The 15,602-nt window shown below is 46.7% G+C and overlaps 1 protein-coding gene across 2 annotated transcripts in view; it reads right to left on the bottom strand.

Annotated features, from left to right (window-relative positions):
* Nucleotides 1-13,927, bottom strand: part of skia (v-ski avian sarcoma viral oncogene homolog a) — a 76,322-nt gene extending 62,395 nt beyond the window's left edge. For both annotated transcript variants that reach the window (XM_076095453.1, XM_076095454.1), the window contains exon 1: nucleotides 12,596-13,927. In XM_076095453.1, the coding sequence (XP_075951568.1) occupies nucleotides 12,596-13,501 (906 nt within the window). In that variant the 5' untranslated portion in view covers nucleotides 13,502-13,927. The remainder of the gene's footprint in view (nucleotides 1-12,595) is intronic.
* Between the last annotated feature and the right edge of the window lie 1,675 nt (nucleotides 13,928-15,602).

Here is a 15,602-nt window from a genome sequence, read left to right as displayed (position 1 = left end):
TGTTCATTCTTGGTTAAAGACTCTGGTCTCTTTGACCACTTTTCTCTCTTTGGAGAACGTTATGTGAACTTCTCTGACTCACGTATTATTCTCCTGCTCGTCCTTCTCTCTCCTCGTCTCTCCCCCGGTGTGTGTACATCTCACTCCAGTCAGGAAACTTGTCAGAATACTCATATTTGATTGGCTGAGCTGCATCACGTGATGTGATTTACAACGCATTGGTCGGTGCGTTTCCTGCACCGCTGAACAAGTGCCGTACAGGCTGAAAAAGCTGCGCCGGTTAAAATAGAAGCGCCCTGTCAAAATAAAATCGATTTTAGGTCCTGGGTCCGGATACAACGGCGTCTGGGTCCGGATCCGGACCGCGGTCCGCCAATTGGTGACCCCTGCCATATACACTCATCAACTGTGCTTTGCAGATCTTTACCCTTTTCTACCTAAATTTGCACGTATGTGGGTTTTTTAAACTCGAGAAAGCACTAGGGGATAGAATAAGCAGCATGGAGGGCAGTGTTACTTCTTTTATTTATCTGTTCCTTATTCAGTCTCTCTTTTAAACCCGGTAATGAGATGACAAAGAGTCACAGAAGTTACCGAAAGAGGCGGAAGCATCGCACGGGGGAAAAGGGTGAAAATGAGTGCGTTCACTGCCGATCGCAGCTGGAGACAATAAATACCGAGATTACTTTAGTGGGCCCTTTCCCACTAGAGACAAAAGCCAGATGTTAGTGTGGACGTTTGTCCAGTGGGGAAGGGTTTTTGTTGTGTTAGGGCTGGGCGACAAAATCCCACTAATGCAATTATTTAAATTTTTGTTTTTGCATGATGTTTATGATCGAGAAAGTGTGTCATTAAAATGTGTTATTTTCAGTCCAATGTAATATAGATGATAGCTGGCTACAGCAGCTGTCTGAGTCAGGACAGAGCTGTAAACTGTGATTAGAAATAGATTCATTAGTGGACTAACATGTCTGCATGTGTGTTCATTCTACTTAGAAACATCTGATGGTGGCAGTCCATAGTTGCATGGAATAACCTGCAATTTATTGATATGCAAGTGGTGCTATTATGTTATTATTTTTTCTCAACTGCTCTGCCCATTATATTGTCCTATAAATCCTGGAAAAAGATGAGTAGAGTTGAAAGTTGAAAGCCGAGGACGTCCTTTATGCACCAATACAAAGCAAGTCAGTATGGTTTCACACTCGAAAGACATACCACATCAAGCAATGTAACCAGTAGAGACCAGGTGTAACTCTCAGTAAAAACAACCATGTGGGTATTAATCATAGATATAGATAACAGACAGGTATTACTAGAGATATCTGATGGTGTTCACCCAGTTACGAGAAAGATGGAGGCAGCCTCGGTCCCAGAATGTGGCAGACATGCATCGGCGTTGTGATAACGCTGGTGAGAAAAGTGTGACAGCTCAGCAAACCACAAGTGCTGTCACACACACACACACACACACACACACACACACACACACACACACACACTGAGGCACACCCGGAGCAGACATATATAAATGGCAGTGGGTTTTATACAAACAGATGTCCTACTGCTCAAGATAGCCTTGGCAGTGTTCCTCTGAAGGAAGGCAATGAGAATAATGTCTTTGTGCTCGCTGTGGGTCAGAGGCTGTTACACACACCACACATTACTTTGTCTTAGAGATCTACAATTACATTAATTATAAGCCAAGGACTTCAAGAGGTCCATTGTCTGCTCTGTAGGAGTGTAATGATTGTAGGTGCTTGTGTGTGTGCGTGTGTGTGTGTGTGTGTGTGTGTGTGGACAGAGGATGCTTGTAAAGCTGTGTGTGTGTGCAGAAATGTGTTTAGATCTTCTCTGCGTCTGCACGCGTGTGTGTGCTTTGCAATAAGAAATGAATAGTGTGGGTGGCGTGGGGGAGGGGGGGATGGTTAAAGCAGAGGCGCGAGTCCGAGCCTGGTGGAGGCTTCCTGAACCTGAGAAGCAGGCATCCGTGCCAGGAGGAGGAGGGCTCTCCTTTCAGCATATTGCTTTATTTAGCGTCTGAATGGCCGCTTCATTTGCCAGAGTGCGGGCTGGGAAGGATTAATTCAAGAGATTGGTGACTTGCGAGGGGAGGAATGGCTTCGTCCCGTCTGGAGGAAGGATGTTAACCACACCATAAGCCTGTTTTTGCAACGCTTTGTTCCAGAGGAGTAAACTGAGTCTCCTGAGGCCGGCCCCTTCACTGCCTCAACCAACACACACCTTCCGTCTCGACTTCCTGACAGGCCGCAGCTCACACACTTTGTTTCTGTGTCTGCCCAGGCAGCCTAAATGAGATCCGTCTAGTTCTGCTTTCCCCCAGCTGGGTTCAACCCTGCTCTCCAGTCTGCACTCACCGACTGGAACCCGCCTAAACCTGTCCATCACTGACTGGTTTCACTTCAAACTCTCCAAACGTCTCAAGTGTTGCTCTGCTCCAACACGACATCCACTTTCAGTTGTGTCTCTCTCCTGTGGCCCAGCTGGCCTCACAGCCCTTCTTATAAGAACTGTTGTGATAAACAGAGAGGGGTTATAATGGCCAGTCAAAGTTCAGGACAAAGTTGCTTTGCTGGAACAATGGGGCAACTTGGTCCACTCCCTGATTAATCTAGTTTAAGATTAACCCACACTACCTGAACAGAGAGCGGCTAGACATCGCCTATGAGTCAGAGCAGACAAAACAAAAGTAAAGATCAGAGGTGTTTGTACTGCCAGGAAGATACACCTTTTCTGAGAAAAGAGGTGCGTACATCAGTGCTGAATCTAAGGCACCTATAGCTGTTAAACCGAAATAATCCCTGCAAAGGAAAAAGGAATCCTCAAAGTTACCTCAAAGTAATCCTCTGTTCTTAATCCTCAGACTCTTATTCCTCGCTGGTATAAAAGTAAATGAAATAAAAAAAATGCTTTTTTAACCCTTTCAGATCACATCCCCAATCATATTATGCACCTAAATAACAATATGCAAAAAACTATTTTTAACAAAAAATCCACAGCCACAGTCCTCTGTAGCTCCGTATCCTGCTACATTCTAAGCCCGCCCACTTTTTAACGGTCCAATCAAATGTGAAGGATTTGATTTTAAATCTCGCTTGTAACTGTACACTGCTCAAATATTTGGTTCACTGTAGAAAACTCACAGTCGGTATCCTAATTGTTTGGCCCACCACCAACAGCGGATGAGCTCAATAAATGTTCATATCAATACGTTTTAGAGCCGCAAAAGTATCTTTTATGCGAGTGACAGTTATTACCAATAGAGACTGTTGATGGCTAAAACGTGGGCTACCTCATCTCTTTGTTTGTTTGTGGCGGACAGCAGCACCCGCGTCGCTTCCAGGAGAGATGAGCAAACAGACGCAAGAGGGAGGATGGAGGAGGGGGAGGCCAACAATGAGCACTGGTGCATGACTCAGGCGCTTTGGGAGCACTGATCATCCAACAGTGGAGGGGGTGGGGGGTTATCACCTCTATCCGTCCCACAATCACAGAACCACAGCTGATACCCACCACAAAAGAGGTGACAATGGCTAGCAGCATACACCGACCCCCCCTAACCCGAACTCTCACAAGAATACCTCGCAGAGCTCCTGGGAGCTGCCCTTCCACATGGCTGAGGCCAAGCCAGTATGACCCTCCCCGCACACACACACACACACACACACACACACACACACACACACACACACACACACACACACACACACACACACACACACACACACACACACACACACACACACACACCCCTTGCCGAGTCAATGCAAACAACAAAAAAGAAACACAACAAAGAGGTTGCCCAGGACCGGCCTGCCTTCACAACAACAGAAAATACTCCTCTAGCCCTTTCAGGCTCTTCTCCATGTCTGCCTCTGGACTGGCCGCCACATGCTTGTTCAGAGAGCTGACACACCGTTACTTTAAAGGTGGTGGAGTGTTTAATGCCCTCTCGCCACAACATCTGAGCTCAGAAGAGAAAGCTGAAAGCTCTGTGAACTAGGGTTTGCGCTAAAGGAACTTCAGTGGCGCTAGAGACACAGTGAAACAAACCTGCATCGTCTTAGTAAGGAAAAATAGACATGGAACGGCTGGGACTTATTGTGCGGGGACACAAAAGAAGTCAAAGAAGATGTGCAGTGTAAACATGAAACATTGAGTTTCCTTGATTTTTGCCTGGTACCATGACGATAAAGATAAGCCAGATGGTAAAAACACTGAAGGCCAATGTTGGCTAAGGTTAATCCTCTTCTTTTTAGCCTTGTGCATTATGCACCACATAGCTGTGACGGTGGTGGATTGGAGTACAATAAGAATTTGACTTTACAGATTTGTGACAATCATAAAGCCCAACGGTTATTCCACCATGAGTTCCCAGAGCACAATTCCAATGGGATTTTCAGGATGAATAACAAAAGATACATGAAAAAAAACTCTGGTTTGTTGGTGCAGAATGACACAATTGACAGTGTTCAATGTGTATAGAAATGAAGCTTTGCTGCTGTGCCTCTTTAAAATAAAAAGCCTACCTCTCACTACCATCAGCAACACAGCCACTTGACAGAGATTTTGCAAACCTGCTGAGTTGACTTGGCAGCTCTCTCCTTGGAGGAATCATGGCAGTTCAATCAGAAATCAGATTAGCACAGTGTATTATTAGCTTGGAAATCTCCCTGCATCTGCTTTCTGTCTCTACCTGTCCTTCCCACACTCACACATGATTAAGGTGAAGCCGTTTGGAGAAAACCCGCCACCCGTCAGCTGTTGTCCCAACAGCGTGAGATGGACCACTGGCTCCTGACATGACACTATAGGAGGATATTCTAGGCCCTGTGTTGTTATCCACTGCTAGTGCAGCTGACAAGTCTGTGTGTGTGTGTGTGTGTGTGTGTGTGTGTGTGTGTGTGTGTGTGTGTGTGTGTGTGTGTGTGCATGCACGTGATTCTGTCTGTTTCTGTATTCATTATAAGACTAAGCAGGCATTGCGGGGGTGGAATCTGGGTGCTGTGTGGATGTTTGTGCTCATGCATGTGTGTAGTTTGTAGTGTGTGTGTGTGTGTGTGTGTGTGTGTGTGTGTTGGGGGTGAGGGGAAGCATCACTGTGGGAGACAGGCAGATGGGGATGGAAATGAGTAGGCAGTGAGCTCATGCTAATCTTCTCCTACAGCTCCTACAGCTGATCCAGGCACAGAACAAGCACACACACACACACACACTGTTAAACTCAACCAGCCCCATGCGCAATTGCACACCAAATGAGGCAGAGGATGCCTTTGCTATTCAAATGTTCCCATGTGTCGCGCATATTTTCATATTTTCTGCAAGCCCAAAATCCTTCAACGAAAACTGAAATGCATCTGGGTGCACCTCTCGTCGCACAAACATTAGTTTACTTACATAGCAGTGGCGCCGGATGTTAATTTGTTGGATGATAATGTGTGTGTGTGTGTGCATGAGTCTAGCTGCCTTCGTCAGACAGCCATCTGTCCCGTGGGAGTTGCTCAGCAGCACGCGATTGGCCGACTGCGCTTCAAGCGAGGTGAGGGGTGAGGTGGGTCACCTCTTTATTTGGGGAGGGAAAGGTCGCGTGGTGCTGGCTGCTCCTCCAAACATATGGGTGCACAGGGGGAACATGGATGGGGGGTGGGGCAACTCCAGAGGCCATCACTGCCGTCATATACAAAGGGCGCTCCTGCGCTGACGCAGCACAAAGTAAAACCCCCACCCGACAATTCCATGTCAAATGAAAGCTGCCCCAGCAGTGTTTTCCAGTTTGAAACCCACGATCAACCGGCCGGCCCTGCTGTTCATCCACAAACACTTCGATGTCCTTTTAATGATGACATCTCTGGGGCTGACAGTGCTGATGGCAGATTAAGAAAAAACACAGCAAGGCGATAGGATGACCGGCACTTTCTGAAGCAAAGCATGTCCTGTATCAGATGTGATGCTTCTCAAGCATCACCACAGTCAGACGCTGTATCTTTTCAAAACGCATCACAGACCATGGGGAAAAAATGTCACTTTGGACACCGTGATAATGTGCAATACAAGTCTCCGCATCAAGACAAACACATAGCATAACTGCTCTCAGATAAGACGCGGATGTTTATCATGTGAGCGATTCATGGGGAGGAACCGCCCCATCCAGATCCTCGCTGTCAACTCAACAACAGTTGGGGCTTGCAGGTGAGAAGACAACGATGTCTTGGTTAGGGTTTAACTCCTAACCTTGTACTCAGTAGCACTTCAGTGACAGTACTGTAATGTGTAGATGGTGTAGTGATAGACCGTCCCTGCTGTTTAAACTGCACTTAACAAGATCGTTTTTCGATTTTTCAACCTTTTCACCTGCAAATCGCTCTCTGGTAAACTTCACAGTTTAGCCTCACTGGTAAAGTCTGCGTGTAGCTTGAAGCTTTCTGCCACTTGGCAGACACTAAAATGCTAATTCAGTGTGATGCTGGCCCTACATCTGAGCCCCGCTGATGCATCCCCGGTACAGGAGCCTCAGGGCAGGTAAGGAGGCGAAAGGTTGGAGGATGGTGCTTGGGGATGTGTAGCTAAGACAATAACTGGGCTTACAGTGCCATGTGTGTCGATGAATATTTCAAAGTAACTCTCATTAAATAAACATGCAGAACCTCACCGCCTACAGGAACCCTACCATCAATATTGAATGCCCACCAAAAACTTGACGCAGTGTCATTCACAAGCCAACGGTCAGCTCAGACAGCGGATTGCAGCATCTGAGTGAGAGCATCTTTTCCATGCAACAGCTGGAGGAGGTCACCGGGTTCTGTCTTCCGTGCCGTTTCTCACCATCACTCCAGTTAGACACGCTCAAGGTCCTTCGGAGACTTAAGAATAGCCACTGCAAGCTGAGTGTGCTTGTTAGTTTGCCGCTTTATCAGGAGGCTATGAATATTGTGAGAGGGGGTTTCACCGAGTGGGAGGAAGTACACTTCATTTCCACGCATGCTCTTGGCTCCTCAAACGCATTTGCTCTGAGCTTTGCAGGCTTGACTGTCCCAGACAGCTTGCATGCATGGTTTTCTATAACGGCTACATGGATTACTTGGAACCTTTTTCCCCCCCTCTGTCTTCTTTGAATGGACAGGCGGGTAGGTGGGAGGTAGCCCAATGGCCCAAGAGAGCCTGGTTTTCCCTGCCCCTGGTCTCCTCCTCTGCACAGAGACCGAGCAGCCAGTCCTTCATGAAGTACTTGGCCAGTCGCTCCGTCCATGTGTCACATGAAGACGCTGCTGATGGATGTGGAAGCCAGTGGACCAAGGATGGGAGCGCAGCAGAGGGGGGGGGGGGGCAGACAATGGCTTGAACTTCTCCTTTTCTTGTTCTCCTCAGTCACTGTCTCCTCCTGAATGAGACTTCTGCTATTCACTACAGATAGCTGTAATGTTGAGGCTTTTGAACTCAAGCTGACTTTATCCTCTGAAATACAGCATGACAGATTTTTACACGTTTAATATTAGAATCGGGGGGGTCACACTGGGGGCTAGGTACTGTTTGAAAAATGTTGCGAATAATGCCAATGTAATAGCTGAGGCTTGGTACCGACATTATTGATTCCTTTCTTTTAGAAATACAAACATTGTTCTAGAAAAACTGTCAAAGGTAGCAAAAATGACAAAATATTGTCGAAACACAAGCAGCTGAACTAGACGTTTGTCTAAAAAGTCTCAAACCTGGAACATTTATAATATAATTAGGAAGCAAAGAATAAGCAAACAAAATAACTAATCGTATGTTCAATTCAATGCCAATTGTTGGTGGTTGGCAGTTGTCTATACCCCATGCTGCAGGTACATTTTGGTCAGTCACAAAGCTTCAACACCAAGCCCTAATTAGACGGGTCCTATTAGAAAGCCATGAAGCTCTTTGCTTGGTTTAGAAAGTCTTGCCTCATTGGTGTTTGAATGCTAAGCTAAAGCTAAGCTGCAGCTAAACTAAGCTAAGCTGTATGAATGCACGCTTACTTTTCTGGAAAATAATTTTGGTTATTGTTGTTTTTCTTAAAGCAATATCGTCAGTAGGGGAATTCAATATCTCCCAACCCTATTGTAACCCTGCTCCTGGTGCTGGCTGGCGTGTCAATGATGTCATACACAGCAGGGAAATAACAAAAAATGGAAAGGCCAGTGCAATGGAAAGGAGTCTATTGCGTATTTTGAGCAGGTTTTCCCCGTGTTTAAAAAACCTGCATATATGCGCTAGTTTGGGAGGGAAAGGGGTATTACTCATGCGTGCTGTAGTGCTCTCCTGTCTATGGCTGTGGTGGCACATCAGAATCATCGCTCAGATCTTTCACTTCTCCACACAATTGTTCCTCAAAGTTTTTGTCGAGGAGCCCCAGAGCAAAGTCCATCTTCACTGAGCGTTTCAGCCAAACAAGTGTAGTTTTAGCACTTTCCTGCATATGGGAAGTAAAAGTCTTTGGAACAGCCCCTGCATATGTGGAAAGTAATTAACAAAAGTTTCAGGACACAAACTTAACGACAAATTGGCATTTGTATAGCATTCAGGCCAAGAGCAATTACAGTCCAAGTCCTAAAAAGGGTGTTTTTCTTTTTTCTCAGAATGCCAGCCAGTGATCTCCACTGAGGAGACACTGTGTGTTGGTCTGTCAGTCCGCTTCAATTGAGCTCGACAAGTGATGGAGTTTTCAATCCCACTTGACGTAAAGACACTTGAATGTCAATTTGCCATTGATCTCTCTGAGCCTCAGTCATACCTCACAGTATGGACTGTCCTCCATCAGAAACACAGACTGGCATCCTGACCAGGCAACAGAACTCATTACACGGGCCTGATTTAATTGGTGGCTTCCTCCTTTTCAAAGCACAGAGGGCAAATTCTAAATCAGGCAAAACAGAGAACCACCAAAAAGAAAATCCAGCATTGAATCTCTTAAAAACACATGCGCACCCAATCAGGACAAAATTGCAGCAGACTTTTTCAACCGTCGCATTTTGCCAAACACCCATGAAGAGAGAATGGAAATATTCCCCCAGCAACCATTGAAATGCACAGCTACCAGCTGTTGTCCTGTCCACCGCGTGGACATGGCTGGCTGTCAGCAGGCTGAGCCAACACTGCGCCTTGCATATCAAACAGGACATGGGCCTATATCCCCTTGGGGAGTTCACTTCCTCTGGGCCCCCACCACCACCACTGCTCCACCTCCCTCCTGAAACAAGCGGCCCCTTCAGCTGGAGGCCAGATATCCCAAGCAGCAGTGGGGGCTTCTCGGGGGTGGTGGGTTAGGTAAGTAAAAGGGGAAGTTTTAGCTCCAGTGCATTAGAGAATGGAAGACAGATATTGAAGGGCAATGCTTTAGAGCCAAATATAAAACCACACAAATGAATAACGTTTTCACTTTTTGCCATGTTCAGGGCTCAATAGTTCCGTGCAACAGAACACTAGTCTGCTTCAGTTTCAGCTTTTACTGCAATGAACCACAGGTTAAAGCATGGAAACAGCCTGCAGGGTACAGTAACATAATGGAGCGTAAGCACGAATTGTTCTGGCTGATTCTTAATACACCTCAAATCACTTCCCACCACTTCAGAATCACAACGTATCCTTGGATTAAGATTAACAATCTGGATTCCCCTGAATGTTTTCAGCAGACATGTTTTATTCCAGCCAAGTAAAGAGTGTTTCCACACCAGTTAAACCTCCTCACCTCTCTGAAGGAGTGGCAGGTCATAATGTATTTATAGTCCTCTAATGAATGAGCCTTCACCTGTGAACAACTTGCTGTGCCCAATTCCATGACTTCAACAAAGAAAATACACTTCCCACTTTCCAAAAGTGACGGAGCTGTTGAAACTGAACAGGATCTGCACCAAAAGGTTGGACATAAACTGGCTGCGTTTGAAGAGAGCATGAGCTCCCCCATTCTCATCTTCATATCTGCCTTAAACAGACGGATCGTGTAGAAATCACATCATCTTGAGGGCAAATTATAAAGTTAGCAACACACCAAGTCTGCAGCCGCAACCCTTATCTAAACATCCTGATGCGGAAAGCCACGGATTATGTGTGCCACCCACATGTGGACCAGCCAGAAACCAAAAGACTTGCAGCCAAGGGCTGGCAGGAGCAGCTGGGAGAAGTGTTCCACACCCAGCACATCAACTCATTCACATAAACAATTCAATAGTCCGCTGCATTGGCTCGCTGCTGTTTACACTCAGCGCTGTCGCTCACATCCTCTCAGATAAGAACAGAGAGTGAACTTGTACTGCTAATTCGCACTCCTTCCACAAAATGCAGGCATGCTGCAAAAAGCGAAAAGTGTCTTTTGCTCAACGCTCTGTGATTCAGCGCGTCTCAGAAGGAAGCTCTCAGAAGAGCATCTGCAAGCAGGGAAGTGTGACAATATCACTTCCTGTGTCTGTCTGCATGCGAGACTGCTGCGAGCCCTTTTCAAACACCCTCATTAATATTCACAGAGCTGCCCGGTTACTCCGCTGACGGCACACAGATGATGGCATTTTCTCGTGTGCTGAACGGTAGAAGGCGGCACGACACAGTCCAGCACTCTGCCTCACATCCTCCAAGAACCTTTTCAAAGTGCCTCGGCTGTGCTGAAATGTGCTGACAAAGGGGAGCTCTGTTGCCATAAGTTAAGCAATATTCCTCAACTCCCACCCAGCATGTATTCCCTCATTAGCGTTTCTTGAAACAAGGTACTTGTGGGGGAAAAAAGGAGGAGTCAAATTAAAAAGCTGGGTAGAGGCTCAAATGAGCCTTGGGCTTAACACTTGGGTGCCCCGTCGGCACTTATAAAAATAGAAGAGGCCCCTGGAAGTGGGGGTGCTTGAGGTGTGCCCACTTGAGTCTGAATGGAAGTGTGTGCCAAGAGTGGGTATTCACCATGCATGGCAGGACTTCGGCACTCTTCGGGACTTCAATGGTCTCCCCGATTTCTCTTTCTTTGGTAGATTCCACTGAGAGAAGCCTCAGTGAAGAACTGTATGGGAGCTCCTTGTAAACACTTTTGCTTCTGCTTTCTGCGCCTCATCAACATGTCCGCTGCACAGAGGTCCACTCTGGTTTCAGTCGGACTGGAGTGGAAAGTAGGAAAGTGGGGGAGGATGAGTGCATGGGTGCGTGTATGTCAGAGGTGGGTGGCTGGCCTCGGGTAGGTGGATGTTTGGGGGGGGATCCGATGTTTGCTGAATGCTCTCCTTTGTTGCGATCATATTATGTTTCCACCACAATACTTCTAAACCCTGCTCCATCAACTCCATTCATGTGTAACAGCTCATGCAAATGGCTGCACTGGCCTTTTTTTCTAGGGGAGGGGTGTGAGGGGGGGTCCTTTTATCAGTCTACCACCCAACTACTCTCTCTGCAACCTCCTGCCTGGTCTGCACACCAAAACACAGATTATAATCCTCTAATACAGTCTGACAAAGATGGAGGAAGCATGGAGAACCAGACTCAGCTGTCTAAAAGTACTTCACTTGGTCGTAAGTCTTGTATCTGATCACAGAAACCGCAGGAAACATACAGAGCCAACACCTGGCTGCATGGATGCTCCGATTCTCATTATTCTAACGTGCTACAACTGTGTTACGCAAGAAGAGAATGTGGACACAACCACTGATAGCAGCGCTGATTAAACCCACAGGAAGCCAGGCACATGACAGACAGACGAACGGTACATTTAATGTGACACATGAGGCTTCACACACACGCGCAATGAAAGAACAAGCAGAAATGTAGACTAAGGAAGAGATACCCCTTCCTCAGGGTGTGTGTGTGTGTGTGTGTGTCTGTGTGTGTGTGAGTGTGAGAGAGCGAGAGAGAGAGAGAGAGAGAGGGAAACAGTAGAATGAAATACCATTTAATCTGGAGGAAAGAAGAATGATTTCCTCACATCTGAATTCATGTTAAATTTAAGCACACACACACACACACACACCGTAACTGTTGTTTACTGTTTCCCATTGAGCCATTTGTTGGTAAATGAGATTGTATTTACAGTACGGGCCAATAAAAGTGAGCCTGAGAGGTGTTTCACGGGCAAATAATGGCTTTATTGCCACCAGAGGCGTTTTGTTTTCATTGCTGGATGAGGTCCAATTAGTAACAATGTGTCAAAGATGAGCCAATACTGAGTAGTTGAGAATACAGAACTCATATTACAGATCCATATTATAAGGTTGAGCCCCAGATTCATTTATTTATTCACTTTTTACCTGAGGACAAATGTCGATTGGGGGGGGGGGGGGGGGGCAGGGAACCCTCTCAAAGAACGAATCTAGCACTCCCTTGAGTCGGGACAATTTATAGTGTTGTGCAGAGAACTTTTGATGGTCCATTAGGTCCCATAGGGAGGGACACCACGAGCAACTTCAGAACAAGCTCTGCGCTGCTAGAGAGAAGTGCTACAAAAAAAAGAAGCTGAGCAGGAAAATAAGAGGAGAAATAAATAAATAACACTGAAGATGAGCTCCGATGCATGAACTGGATCTTGACAATGGGGGAATAAAGACAAAGCAAAATGAATCAAAGCTCCGTGGTGAGCAGACCGACTCACCCTGGACGATGCTTTCCTTTTATACTTGTTGGCGAAGTCGAATTTCTCCTTGATCTCGTCCAGGAGCTGCTCCATACGAGCCTTCTCCTCTTTCCCCGAGTAATCCTGGCCCAAGAGGATGTACGCCCTCCAGTTGGCCGAGTCGAAGCCCCAGTGGCAAGTCCTGTTCTCCTGTGCCTTGTGACTGTGCACCACGAACTTGTGGGTCGGGTACATGAGTCTGCAGTCCATGCACTGGATGCACGCTGCGTTGGGGCTGCTGTACAGCTCCGGCACGAACAAGCCATTGCACTTGCCGAAACACTCGTGGTAGACTTTGAAGCTCCTCTCGGTGAGCTCCAGCTCCAGCGAGCCTCCGCCCAGCTCCTTCTTGCAGCGCGGCGGGTAGGCGCCTCCGTAGATCAGGGCGTTGCAGAGCCGCTCCGCGTCCGTCTTGGTGATGAGGCCGCAGGACGGCGCCGAGAAGGGCAGGATCCCCATGACTTTGAGGATCTCCAGCTGGTCCGCCGTGCACCGCGAGCAGTAGATGTGCAGGTCGTCGCACACCGAGTTGATCTGCTGCAGGGAGAAGTCCCGCAGCACCGTGTTGAGGATCTGCGGCAGGCACAGTCGCTTCTCCCCGCCGACCACGAAGCACGAGATGGTCTCACCCTCCAGCACCGTCTCGCACCTCTCCGTGGAGCGGTCCGACGGGATGAACAGCGGGCCCGGCATCACCGGCGGCGGCAGATGCTGCAGGACCGGCTCGGGCTCCTTACCCTCCTTCTTGAAGAGGAGCTCATGTTGCCACCGGGCAGAGAAAGCCGCCGGTCCACCAAGAGAGCTCATAGAGCTGATGTGAAACTGCTTGAGAGTTTGTTGCAGTCCCGGATGAGGCTGGAAGCTCTGCCGATTTACAGTCTCCATGTTTTTCCTTCAACTTTAGAAGCGTAAATCCTTCTAGTCGTCGACTGGGAATCACGAGTATCTATCCGTTTCTGAACCTGGTAAATCCACGGTGTCAAAGAACTGACCAAATTTGCGAAGCACTTCATCAAACATCCAGTAAAAAGTCCCAGAAGGCGAGTTTTCGGTTTTATTCCCGTGACTACAGAGTGAACACCGGCCAGTCGCTCCCTGCAGCGGGTCGCCGACTGTCCATATCTGAAAAAAACGTCTCTCCAAACTCAAGAGAAGCGAAAAGTTCTGTTTGTCGAATTCCAAAAAGAAGTGGGCGACAATTATAACAAAAGGGGGAGTTGTGAGTCGATAGAGCTCGATAAAACAATCCTTATTTGAGGTTCTTTCCGCTGTCGAGGAGGACTGTTGCAATCCACTCCGTCTGCCCCCGCAGTTCACTCTGACTGTGTGGAGAGGAGAAGTCTGAGAGCCAGCCTGCTCGCGCTCCCCCCCCCCCCCCCCCCCCCCTCTCTCTCTCTCTCTCTCTCTCTCTCTCTCTCTCTCTCTCTCTTCCTCTCTCTGTCTCTCCCTCGCGCTCCGTCTAGGTCTCTCGCTCTCTCTCTCACGCCCCCCCCCCCCCCCTCTCTGTGTTTGTGTGTCTGGCTCAGTCATTGAATCCCAGCCAGGAATGTGAGTGACTCTGCAGGCAGGCTGGGCTCTTCCAGGAACAAGCCGTCCCCCCCCCCCCCCCCCCCCTGGCCTGCAGAGAGCAGAGAAGAGGAGATAGAAGTGGAGGGAGAGGGAGGAAAACCAATGCTGCGTTCATGTCATATGGGAACAAGTCCACTTTCTTACAGTAGTAAGTGCACGTACTACAATCTACATGTGATGCTACTTTATTGCAGACGTACTCTTACTCTGGGCTACTACATTTATTTGACAGCTATACTTGGTAGATTAAACGTTTACATACAACCAAGCTGTTATCTCTGATTGACACGTTAAGGCGTCAGTAATAATAACACATTAGGCCAGAGGTCTTCAACAGGGGGTCCGCGACCCCTAGGGGGTCCGCGGAGGTACTGCAGGGGGGGTCCGCGAAATCTTTGGATGATTAGACCATTTTTTTTCATTTTTTTTTCCCAAACATGAATCTGTCCATTATTTTAATAGTTCAGTATTGTCTGCAAGATAACAGGTATGTTTATGCATGGCAGTGGCACTAATAGGCCATCACTCATTTTAGGTTCCACATTTATGTTTAAAATGAAAACGTCTATTTGAATAGCTTGTACGCATGATTATCATGCAATTGACAGACAATGTTGATATTGGCATTGGTATCAGCTGACAATGTATGTTTATAAATGGCAGTGGCACGGCCTCCCTACTCACTGTACCTTGCACATGTTTAAAATAAAAACATGAATATATGAACCTGTGTATTATTTGAATAGCTTAGTATTGAATGCACAAAAACAAGCTATGTTTAAACATGGCACGAGGCCCAGTTTAATATAAAACACAATTTTATACAATATATCTCGTCGGGGGTCCCTGCTCCATCTCTATCAGTTTGGGGGTCCTTGGCCTGAAAAACGTTGAAGACCCCTGCATTAGGCTACTATTACATATATAATAGCTAATATAATAGCTAAAAGAGGCCGTTCTGCCAAATGAGTATCTTTAGGCTACTTTTGATAGGCTACTTACGTATATTTCTATAGTTTTCTTAATCCAAGCTCTGAATGGAGTGATTTAATTGGCTGTAATGGAGAAGATATTAGTTTTACTAATAGACCTACTTCTTAAATGTACTAATCTTGCTAATACTTCTGTAGGCCCCTTTTACATTTTAAATATGTGATTTTTTTTTTACATTCTCATATTTCCACCACTGCTTGAGAAAGTGAGTGTTTGGTGCTGCATCTTTGATCTATGAACGCAGCATTATGCTGCGTTCATATTGTCTATCATAGCTTTTAGAGGGCAGTACCTATTTTCCAGATTATAAATAATAACCCAAATAGAAATACTAAAAATATAAATAGGGTTAATAATAATTAAATTACTATTCATATTAATAATAGTACAAACACAGTTATTGACAGTGTTTGTAATCAACGTG

This window comes from Anarhichas minor, unplaced genomic scaffold (assembly GCF_050575085.1).
Source record: "Anarhichas minor isolate MPS153535 unplaced genomic scaffold, ASM5057508v1 ptg000020l, whole genome shotgun sequence".
In the NCBI taxonomy this organism is placed as follows: domain Eukaryota; kingdom Metazoa; phylum Chordata; class Actinopteri; order Perciformes; family Anarhichadidae; genus Anarhichas; species Anarhichas minor.
This window is presented reverse-complemented; position numbering and strand designations above follow the sequence as displayed.